The 12,524-nt window shown below is 38.7% G+C and overlaps 1 protein-coding gene across 3 annotated transcripts in view; it reads left to right on the top strand.

Moving 5' to 3' along the window:
• LOC137071614 (myotubularin-related protein 3) overlaps positions 1-10,724 on the top strand; it is a 49,448-nt gene extending 38,724 nt beyond the window's left edge. For 2 of the 3 annotated variants that reach the window (XM_067439778.1, XM_067439779.1), the window contains exons 19-20: positions 2,694-2,779; positions 6,508-10,724. In XM_067439778.1, coding sequence (XP_067295879.1) covers positions 2,694-2,779; positions 6,508-6,694 — 273 coding nt within the window. In that variant the 3' untranslated portion in view covers positions 6,695-10,724. The other variant, XM_067439780.1, reaches the window with a different exon arrangement.
• Positions 10,725-12,524: the final 1,800 nt, after the last annotated feature.

Raw genomic sequence — 12,524 nt, 5'->3', positions numbered from 1 at the left:
CATATTTAAGTTTTTTACCCCTGAGTAGTGTTGGGAATGTTACTTTAAAAAAGTAATTAGTTATAGTTACTCACTACTTGTTCCAAAAAGTTAGTAACTGAATTACTCTATCATAAAAGTAACTCGTTACCAGGGAAAGTAACTATTTTCGTTACTGTAAAAAAGTCATATAATTTAGATTTTTTTAACCAGTTTTCACAAGTCAATTGAAATGAGTAGAACAGAAAAGTGTTTATAACTTTTTTTAAATGTTCAAATATGTAAAATAACTTGGTTGCCCCAATATTAAATGTTAAATTAATGAAATGGACACTAAATAGAATAAAAAAAAAATATTATTTTAAAACATTGTACACTAATCTACACTATTTTAATGTTGCTGTGGGACAATGTGAGAGACACATATCACATGCAATACATTATTGTAAATATCAGTAATATAGTGGAACAATACAACTAAATAGATTGTTTAGAACTGTAATATTTATTGCACAGACCCCAACTGGCCATCAAATAAATCTAAAAATAAATGATGCTCCTTAAGAAAAGTATACCAAAAATAGAAAATAATAATAATAAAAATATATATATTAGGCTAATTTACATAGACTCTTTGTAGTGCACATTAAAATGATAAAACTGTCACACAACTTGTGACATACTGTAGCCTGCTTAAAGTATTTTCTACTCACAAATGTAAATAGTTTAACAAGAAGTGCTCTTAAGTTTTGTTTGTATGGCGGGCTTACCCACTTTCTTACAAGAAGAACCTAGCTTTGGTTGCTTTAATATCGTGGCTCTGTCTAATTCTTTGGTAGCGGAGCTGACGTTATCAATTGCGTTCACCGACGAGGAGAGACTCTTCTGGGCATACGTTTCACGTTAGATAAACATTCGTGCCTTTCACCTCAGTGAGGGAAAAGTAGAGCTTATACTTCCAGTTTGCGAAAGCTATCTTTGAAGTCATTGGACATGCCATCGCTCTGACTCCTGATCGCTGGTCGCATGCGCGCGTGCGTTTCTCTCTCTCTCACACACACACACACACACACACACACAGCTGCTGGTCCGCTGACAGAGCGCACCTGTTCGGATGAAAACCGCTTCAGTAAACTTAAGCCCCTTTCTCACTGCACGTCAGACCCGCAATATTCCCGGAGCATTGCCGGGTCGCCTTCTGTGTGAAAGCAACCACGTCCCGGCATTGATTACCGAATTGAACCCGGGTCGGGGACCTAGTAACATTGCGGGATTCGACCCGGGACGAGCGCTGTGTAAACAAAAGCTGAAACTAATGCCGCAACGTGTGTGTAGTTATCGTGCGACTCCTAGAGCTTGTTTCTTCAATAACACAACCCTGCAGTGCCAGAAGAGCTCGCCGGTGTTTTAAACGCAGAGAGTGTTCGGATACAAAAGAAACTAAAATTAAACAAGCAGAAATGAGCGCAAACTGGACACAAGTCGAGACCGCGGAGCTCCTTACTATCCGCGCTGAAGCGGAGATCGGATCAGGATGTCACGGTCAACTCGACCCGGGACCGTTACGGGTTGTGTGTGAAAGCGCACATATTACGGTATTTCGCTGGCAGTGTGAATGGACCAAATCTAGCGGCCCGGGAACAAATGCCGGGTCGCATTATCCGTGTATTTGCCGGAATCGCAGTGTGAAAGGGGCTTAATAGTAACGCCGCATTTTATTCTCAGTAATGGCGTTGTAACGGGGGAAACAGCAATTTGTTTGATTACTCGTTACTGAAAAAATGAACGCCGTTTATCTATAACGCCGTTATTCCCATCACTGCCCCTAAGTGAAGAACTGAAGTATCAGGGCCTCAGCATCAGGGATGGTTAATGTTTGTTTCGCACAATCATAGGGCCTCATTCATGAAACTTTCGTAAATATATGAGCAAATTCTAGTATTTTGCGCGTAAAATGGACCTTTACGAAATCTCTCCTCCAGATTCACAGATGCTTCGTATACCATGGATTCAGTAGTTAAGTGTGTATTAATGAATTCCAAACATGCGTAAAGTGTGCACGCTCATTCATAATTAGCATAATCCCCGCCCATGAGTCACAAATGCAAATGAAGTGTCTAGGAGCGCTGTGGACTCTTCTGGACTTCTTTCTCAGGTTTGGCTCCAGTAATTTGCATAAATGCTGAAGTCCCTAATTGGCCATTTGACTAGCAATAAATATTCAATTATCGTGTCCACCAAAGATAGCCTAGAAATCTAGACGCACCCTAGCGGCAGCAAATCTAATCTGCCGTGAGTGTCGTCTAGCAACTCTCAATACCCTTCTGAGCTGTAAACGCCAAACTCTGTTCGGGCCAATCACATCGTGTATAGAGTCGGTGGGCGGGGCTTAACATAATGACGGCCGAGTTGCGTTTGCGTGCTTCTAGTAAACACAGAAACTGGCGAACGGCGGTCTGTCGAGTCAGCTTTGACCGCGACTCTGGAAGACTTGAGTTAAGCTTTTCTCTGAGAAAAGAACAAAGAACGGCACTGAAGTCATTCTGAAGAAGGGAAGATGTGTTCGGAGTTTGCCCGACCGGATACACCGAAAGTTTCCGAGAAAATGAAAGAAAATGAGCTTAGTTACTACTGTCCAGCTCTGCGATTTACACACATTCGTTCTGCTCGTGTTTCTTGAATGAGGCCCATTTTGTGGTTCTGTTTGTGTCCAGGTGACTCAGTGGTACTCGGATCACCCGGCGTCCCGTTGCTCTGGATGCGAGAGGACGTTCTGGCTGGCGAGGAAGCATCACTGCAGGTGAGAGCGCTCGGAAATTAAAGGAATATTCCATGTTCATTAATACGCGTGAGTCAAACTGCTGAAATCACGTGACTTTGATTCATCAATTCACTGACTCATAACGGTTCGAAGCTTTGTTCTGAAATCGGCCATCACTACATAAGTCGTTATTTAGTGTTTTTGCGCACTAACTCTATTCTGGCCTCTTCATCAATGATTGTCGAGCCGCTGTAGTGAGATGGGCTTTGTAACGACGTCTTTAGTGCCTTTATGGGTCTTGAGAGAGGAAATGACATCGGTGTCAATGAAGGCCTTTCTGAGCCATCGGATTTCAACACTAATATCTTCATCTGTCTGTGAAGATGAGCGGAGGTCTGACGGCTGGCCAACCACAGGAGGAATTAATGCCCTCCAGAGTGATCAGGACCCCGAGGCGAAGCGGAGCGTCACTCTGAAGGGGTTTATTCTGCGATAACAACCGGCTGGGGGGACATTATCCCGCTTATTACACGCCTACTAGTCTCAAATAAATTACACACTAAATATTATCTTGAGATTAAATATTTTATTAGCTCTTACGCAAAGCTTCCGCGAAGAACAGTTCCGTACTGCTTTAAGCCTTTATCTATCGCTGCTAAATGTTGAGAATGAATGCTGAAAGGGTTAGTTCACCCAAAAATGAACCCAAGCCTCTGATTTACTCACCCTCAGGTCATTATAGGTGTTTATGACATTCTTCTGTCAGACAAATACAATCAGAGTTATATTTAAAAAGTCCAGGCTAACGTTAATCCCAGCAGTAGTTGGAGCTGTTTCTGAAGTCCATTAAATGCAGCTGTCCGTCAAATAACGTGCTCCACACGACTGCGATGGGTTAATAGAGCCTTCTGATTCCAATCGATGCGTTTGTGTCAGAAAAATATCCATATTTAAAACTTTATAAAGGTCATTTTGTAAAGAAACTAACGGTGACAATAAAGGAATTGTTTTCAAAAACATACACTTTGAAACTTTTCAAAAGTTTGTATTTTCAGGCGTCCGAACCGCCGCTGTCACGTAAATAAACAGTGAACGTGAATAAAGTTTTCTGTTTGAAGTTGAAAGCAGCGTGGCGTAAACAGGCCTGGGTTTGAGTGCCGTCTGATCCGTGTCTCTCTCTCTCTGTCTCTCCCCCTCCTTCTCTCTCTGTCTCTATCTCTCTCTCCATCTCTCTCTTGCTCCGTCTCTCTTTCTCTGTCTCTCTCTTTCTCCATCTCACTCTCTCTCTCTCTCCATCTCTTTCTCGCTCCGTCTCTCTCCATCTCTTTCTCTCTCTTGCTCCGTCTCTCTCCATCTCTTTCTCTCTCCATCTTTCTCTTGCTCCGTCTCTTTCTCTCTCTCCATCTCTCTCTCTCTCTCTCTCTCTCTCTCTCTTTCGTTCTGCTGCAGTGGCAGAGAGCCGTTTAAGGAGGCCTGGTGAGACTTTTCTCCTTCACTTCCTCTGTCCATCCATCCTTCTTTCACTTCTCACCTAACCTAGCGTCACACACGCCGAGTGTCATTTCTCTTTCACATCGTCCTCCACTGTAGTGTCTGAATCCAAACCACCTGCAGTCTCACACTAGAGCTTTTGGTGCAAATCCAGCAGCTAGTCCATTTCGCATTACCGTAAATACCCGAATATAAGACGAGGTTTGTGTCCTAAAAATAGGCTGAAAAGGGGGGGTCGTCTGATATTCGTGATATATCTCATATCAAACTCCACAGCCTCTCGAGGAGAAATCACAACATGAGCGCCACTCACACTGTGAAACTGAGCTAAACATTCAACATGCGCAGTTTTTATACTTATAACATATGATTGCTAAAAAATATTGCTTTAGAATAAATTATATTTACAAAAAAAAAAAAAAATAACTTTTTTTCCAGACAAGCCCATTTTTTACACGGACAAGTGAATGAGCGATTTATTTGTCTGAAGGAGAAGCACGTGAGCGTGCTTAATGTCGAGCCCTGTAATGAATGCTGTTCAGATGTTTTTTCCAAATGAATTATCAGTAGAATTATTTTATACAAATAAATATATTTTCTGTTGAAAACCAGATTTTTTCCACAAAAACGTCTGGAAAATGGGCGGTGGTCTTATATTCAGGGTCATCTTATATTCGGGTGTATACGGTCATTATTAAGGCCCTTTCACACCGGACGCGTAACGAAAAAACTAATATTTTGCATCAGAACCATTCACATCAGCTGCGACACGAATTTGCGACGTTTCAGAGCTCGAACATTTCTAAACATGCGCGGCGTCAGCTGAGAAACACTGAGACTTCCTCATCCAGTGAAGATGAGCTTTACATTTAAAAGACCGAGAAGAAGGTTTTGGGTGCAGCCAGTCTGAAAGAGCAGAGTCTGAAGGGGAGTCTGCTAATCTTGTACAAGAGCTAAAACTTCATCATGGCCGCTTCGGCACTTACTTTCCAAAGTCTGTGGGACAATTTGAGGAGCTCTTAACGTTAGCAGCGCATCTGACGAGACTAACCAGTCTATGCAAACATTTCAGTGTCACAGACGTACTGATAGAAACACGTTCCCTTTCTATAGCCGCGGACACAAGGTTTAGAAAGCAAATCAACAATTTATAAAAGGTGAAGTTATTGCTGTCTGTAAACTCGAGAATAGCTCGAGATCAACTGGACATTTCGTCACCTTTGTTTCCTTGTATGTGATTGGTTGAAGCCGTTTCTGTCGCCACTAGAGTAAAAAAAAAAGATATAAAAACAAAAACATATTTTCAGTGTTTTCGCCGCAGCACATTTGCGTTCGGTGTGGAAGCGCTCATCACCAGAGCCGGACAGTAACTCAGCTCATTTACTCGAGTCCTGTACTGAAGTTCACTGTTTGAGTCTCTGTGCTTTACTGGAGCATTATTTTTTCTGTAATCTTCTGACTTTAACTTCACTCCATCTGAAAGACAAATATCGTCCTCTTTACTCCACTACATTTCTATCAAGGTCCTCGAAGTGGAAAGTCGTTTCTGTCGCAGCTTTGAAAGTCAGTGATGATTTTTTTCTTCTTTTAAAGGTGTTTGGGTTTTTGCAGAAAGCCTTTCAGGAATCACTCTTGTAGAGTCTCGTGAAGTTCAATGATTTCACAGCATTTATTAAACACTGATTTATAGTTTAGAGCAAAATGGAAGAAGACGGATGTCCAAATGCTCATTTAGTGGAGTATTCACATAAACAAAGTTGATTCTGTCTTCAGTGAAGGTGAACAGTGTGAGAATATCAGATGTGTATCAGTGTATTGGATCCGTGCATTCGGCCTTAAAGTGACAGCAGCTTTGTAACTTTTCTACAAGTATTTAAATGAGTTTAAGTTAGTCGTCTGCTAGTGTGTCAGATGGAGCGTCACTGACTGGCTTAAACCATGATGGCATAATGTGCATTTATACAACTATAATACGGCGACTTAAAGAAGGAAATTTACTTCTGAAAACAAATACTTCTGTATTTTTACTCCAGTAAAAATCTGTTTTTACAACTTTCACTTGTAACGGAGTAATATTTGACCAGCAGTGCTGTTACTTTTACTCCGGTAATGAAGTTGTGTAGTTTGTCCGGCTCTGCTCAATACACAAACAGCCGATCAAAAAATAAAACCTTCATGCGTCAAAATCGCGTCCAGTGTGAAAGGGCCTTTATGTGAAACCAAAGTCACTCTGATTATGAACACTAGATTCCTCACAAACGCTCTCGCCCCTGCAGGAAATGTGGGAATGTGTTCTGCGCCAGCTGCTGCGACCAGAAGGTGGCGCGACCGACTCAACATCTCCATGAGCCAAACCACGTGTGCCAGGCGTGTTTCGGGCACATCCGGCCCTCATCCGTTCCTCCGGCTCTCCCTCCGGCTGACCTGGAGCTGGAGAAGCCCATCACTGCCAGCTCCAACTGAGCCCAAATAATCTGAGCCGTGAGGAGCTCAGAACCGACTCGACCGGATCGCCTCAAATGATGGTTCACTCATCATTCACTCAGCCTCATGTCGTTCCGGATGACCAAAGTGTATCTAAAGTATGACTTACTGCTGCGCAGGGGCTGGATTCACAAAAATATACTTGAGAAATGTGTAAGTGCTGAAACGTTCTAATGAAATTCTCAGATATTTTTTTAAAGCACTGGTTCTGTGTTTTTTTTCTAGGCTTGGTTGTGTTTATGAGGCGCAGTATAACATGTCTTAACACTTCTTTTTTTAAACGCTGTATTTTTCTTCTATTCTCCCTTTATTCCACACCGCTGTCTGTGCTTTGAGCGGCTCGTCTGCTTCCTGCTTCTATGAAGCCCCTCCCTCTGAAAAACCCAATGGTCTTAGATTGGTCAGATGGCCAAATGTAGTTTCCTGTATTTTTATTGGCTGAAGCACAGGTTAAGGCCACGCCCCTTCCCATTACGAGCAGAAGTCACATCTGCGGAGACTAGCGAGGGTTTATGATGTCACCAACCCAGGAAGAAGCTCGTTGTAGTCCAAACCGGCCATTTTTGTAGGCAATAAACTGCCGTAACTTTAAAAGACAATATCTCCGTTTGCAGTGAACTTTCAGCGTTGTAACTTTGCAGAGACTGTTTATGCTCAAGCAGCGACATTACACACTAACTAAAGTTAAACAAGTCATATCGTGTTTTATCACCCCTTTAAGATAATGAGAGGCGTTGGTGTTTATCTGATTGCATGGAGACTCTGATCAACGCACAGAAAAACACCTCAAACGTATGAAAACTTGCACACTATATCTGTCACAACTGGAGAGACGAGAGTTAAGGGACCAGATTCATGAAAATCTTAACGCTTTCCCTGCCAGTGTTTTTTTTATTTAGATATAACGCTTTCCTCATGCATGTTTTCAGCGCATGTGTTTATGAATCACGCTCTGTCTTTTATTTTGTGCACGGGCTGCAGTTCATTTAACGGCCACTGGTGTCGCCAATCACACGAGTTTCTGAACTCTACACAGAGCCCCTATAAAGCTCCACTGTGTGATATTTTCCCCCATCTAGCGGTGTAAAGGTTTATGATCATCCAGTGAATATTAGTTTCTGTTCCTCTCAATTCTGATTTCGTTTTAACTCCTACGGTGGCTGATTTAGTCCAAGATTAACACGGCAATCCCCCTCTTCACATTCGACACGGTGCCATCGAGTGTTAAAACGCGAAAGGCGAAGCTTGAATTTACGGGTATGTCCCTCTTTGGCTACTGTACTTTCAAGATGGAGGGGCAACATGGCGACCAGCATTCGAAACCCCTCACCCGTATGTGTTTTCAATGGCATATTATAAACTTACGAGAATACTTTATTACTTGAAAGAAGTAAATATACATTAATGAGCACATATATTTTTGAAAGAACTAAGTGTTTTTAGCTAAGAATAAACTAAACAAGTTACACAGTGTAGCTTTAATATAAATAAAAGTGATATAGTGCGATTATCAGACCAAATGCTGCATTTTAAATAAGTTACTACTGAACTTCAGATGAAAGTCAAGTCGTATAATCATGACCAATCTGTGTTCATCAATCAGATTGTGCTCATCGTTAGTAATATGGATCATATGTAGCTAGTGTGATATTGCAATGCTTGATATTAGAAGTTAGAGACGAACGGAAACTAAGTTATTTATTATTATTTTTAAGAGCATTCTTTTCGACTAGAATCTTAAAAACAACATTCCTGAATGTTTTGGGGAATGCAAAATACTCTTGGGTTTACTCTCAAGTTTTGTGAATCCACCCCTGATCTTGTCGACAGTCAAACCAAAATTGATTCAGACAGATATAAGTGTCTCTAGTGTGTGAGGAGGACACTATAGTTCAGTTCTGTAAGTGAGGAGGGCAAAATACAGTAAACTGAGACGTATTATACCCAAACAATCTAGTTTAGTGACTACCAGAAAAACTGATAAACATTTGGGAGCAAAATGATTCCGACACTTTGAGCTGAGCATGTTTTGTTGCCAATGTGACCTTTGACTCCACAGACTGAACTCATTGCTTGGTTATTGGTCGACCTAAATTGGTATTCTCCAATTGTGTAGTTCACCCAAAAATGAAGTCATCATATCTCAAGTTGTTCTAAACCTGTGTGAGTTTCTTTGCTTGGTTACAAACATTCTTCCAAATATCTTCTTTTGTGTTCAGCAGAAGAAACTCATACAGGTTTGGAACAACATGAGGGAGAGTAAATGATGACAATTTTCATTTTTGGGTGAACTATCCCTTTAAATCTAACAGCTGATTGTTTGATTGTAAGTTCTTGCTTTCAAGTTTATTTTAGTGGTAATTTTGTTCATTATAGATCCGCACGTGTGCTCATCAGTTCTGACTGGATCTTGTCCCTCCCTTACATTTTTCTCTCATTTTTATTCAATTATGAAAATAATAGTACATTTTCCTCATAGTTTTTGTCATCCAACACTGGTTTTTATTAAGTTATCGTTTTCGTCACTGAAAAAGGCCACTGATATTTTAGTGGCTTTTGTTTAAGTTGCAATTTTGTTCATTTTAGTGTCTTTTTTTTATTTGAGTGGCTTTTAACCCCTTAATTGTATATATATATATACACACACATTATACTTAAGTGTGGTCTTGATTTAAAGATGACAATCAGCAGATTATTGCTGAAGTGAATCTGTAAAATATAAAATAATAGAAAAGTTATGGAAGTTTACATTTATTGAAAATGAAAAATACAGTACTAAATATTTTTATTTTATATAAAATAAATATTTTTACAAAAAATGTTTTACTCTAAAATTACTATGAAATCAAAGCCATATGTCTAACCAAATTGTGTTCCAAATTTGAAGTTGATATCACAAAAATGGAAGTCCCCATGAGATTTTGTTTAGGCGCAGTACCAAAAATAGCCACCGGGTGTCATTCAATTTTTATTGATTGTTTATTTGATGTATTTTCCTGTAAATTTCTGTCCAAATATCACTTCCATCATAAAACAGTCACCAAATATGGAACATTGAGACTCAGACCTTTCAAATGATTTGTGTTTTGTCAAGAGAAGATTTTCATTATAAAGTAGTTACTGCTGTTATGATGTATTTTTTTTTTGAGGGGCACTCTCGTGATAAATGACTATTTTACTGTCATCATGTAATTTTTATCATAAAACAGCGGACACATATCTCTTCAGGAGTGTTAGACCTTTCCAACAATATATAGTTTGTCATGATTACATTAGGGTTTAATAGTAATATAGTGAAGTAAATGTAGAATGGTGACAGTTAAGGGGTTAAATTAATTTTGGTAGGATTTTTTTTTCATTTCATTTGCTTTTTTGTTTATTTTAATGGCAATTTTGTTCAATTTTGGTAGCAATTTAGTGAATTTTCTAAAAATGTGAGAAAATGTTGACGGTGTCTGAATACATTTTGGTTTGACTGTACATAATACATGTATGCAAATGAGATTGCGATCTGGAAGTTGAGTTTGGCTCACCCATCCTTTAGTTGCACGGAGAGGAGCCGTTCTTCAGAAAGAAAGCCCATGAGGCGGAGGAAATGATGACCACAGTGAACTCTCGTACTTTAACCATGTCCTCTGGGACCCTGATCGATTCGGTCTGACCTTACAGATCACAGAGCGCCGGAGGAGTTTCGCACACTTGAATCTGTGTACATGAAATTTGTATGTATATTATGTCACGTGTACAGCCAATGCAATGAAAGCTTGACGGACTGAATGAGTTTCACCAACCTGAGCAATACACACAGGATCTTAAAGCATCTTAATCGGGATCGGGACAATAAAGGAGAAGATCCGTGTGGGACGACCATCTCAAATGTGTCTGCTGTCGCTTTGCCCTGATGAAATCCCCCACAATGCAATGCTGCTGTCTTTCCTCTCTATGTTGGACAGAGTTTGTACGAGCTGCGGCGTTTGTGTGAACGAATTAAAGCACAACACACTGCCAACCTGTGTGAGTCTCAGAGAATTTACTACTTTAACCCTAAAGCCGGATATGAAATAGCCCTACACTGTAATGGGTGGCTGTCAATCTATATCAAAGGAAAATAACAGATATTAGCATTTCAATAAGTTGGTAATTTAATATTATTTCAGTTAAATATTTTTTTACCATAATTGTTTATAGTGCACTGTGTACACATTATAATTACAATATAAACTTTCAAATTATATGGTTTTGAACTGTAAAATGAACAGTTTTTAGCCGTAATTACCACATTATAAACCTTTAAATTATATGCTGCTATCCCATAAAATCTAAAATGTTACTGCTGTATTTTTTATGGTAAAGTTCTGGCAACCACAGCTACCGTTTTTTTACCATAAAATTTGATGGGTATTTTTTTTACAGTGTACAGTTTTGAATGGTAAACTAAACGGTTTTCAACCGTAATTATTACATTATAAACCTTTAAATTATATGTTGTTGTCCCGTAAAAACTAAAACGTAACTGCAGTATTTTTTATGGTAAAGTTCTGGCAACCACAGCTACCGTTTTTTTACCATAAAATTTGATGGGTATTTTTTTTACAGTGTACAGTTTTGAATGGTAAACTAAACGGTTTTCAACCGTAATTATTACATTATAAACCTTTAAATTATATGTTGTTGTCCCGTAAAAACTAAAACGTAACTGCAGTATTTTTTACGGTATAATTCTGGCAACCACAGCTGCCGTTTTTTTACCGTAAATTTTATGGGGATTTTTTTTTACAGTGTACTTATTGTTTTTTTAACCTTTAGACAAAAATAATAATAAAAAAATTCAGCTTTTGTGGTTCAAATAATGAGAATTTGAAGGAACACATGGCTCAAAGATGCCCAAAACAACAAAATTATGGAATTTGGTGCAGATGCTGATGTATATGTTCAAAAACTGATGTAATGAAAAACAATGAGATCTTTACATAAGCAAATCCTCGCATAAATGCGTTTAAATATCAATATCTGCCAATAATATGCCTTAGTAAGATTATATTTAACAGCTTAGTTTTATGATCAAAGCTCTGTAGTTTTAAGGCACATAACGCAATAAGTAATCTTTTTTTAACATTTAATAGGCTTAAAAAATATTACAAGATAAAAGATTTGGCATCAATATTTCTATGTTAGGATTGATCTACTCGATACAACGTCAGAATCGTAAGTAAAATAACTTTTTCATCACATCTTTGCTTAATTTGTGGACTTTAATTTTGGCAGAAATTATGAAATCAGAGGTAAAACGTTACTTTAACCCTCCATTTTGACCTGCTAGAGGTCAAATATTTTCCATAGTTTTTAGTACAAGTGTATTAAGACTATTTTTTCAACTAAATTGTTACACCTATTTGTGTTAACGCCAGAAACAAAAGTATTATGTGTTTGTAGAGCAAAAGTTCACAGACCAAAGTCTGAATTTTAAACAGGAAAAAGAGATTAGAAAAGATCCATTTTGAAAAGAGCATTTTGAAACCTGAAAAAAAAAGTTTTGAGTTTTTAGTTGGTCTCCTAAAATAAAGTTGAGTGTAATTATAAAGCATTAATTGAGCATTTAAGCATCACATAACCAACTGTTACTGAATACACAACACAAATGACATTAATTGTGTATCTGACACAAAAGAGCTCAATTCACTTTAAAAAAACAACAACAACAACAACATCTATATAGTTCATATATCAGGTTAAGCTACAGCTTCATTTATTTTTTAATATCAGTTAAAAAATGTATTTAATTTCTAGTAATGAATATGTTCTAATGGCT

This window comes from Pseudorasbora parva, chromosome 3 (assembly GCF_024679245.1).
Source record: "Pseudorasbora parva isolate DD20220531a chromosome 3, ASM2467924v1, whole genome shotgun sequence".
Classification (NCBI taxonomy): domain Eukaryota; kingdom Metazoa; phylum Chordata; class Actinopteri; order Cypriniformes; family Gobionidae; genus Pseudorasbora; species Pseudorasbora parva.
Note: the sequence above shows the minus strand (reverse complement) of the source record. Positions and strands in the feature narration are given on the sequence as shown.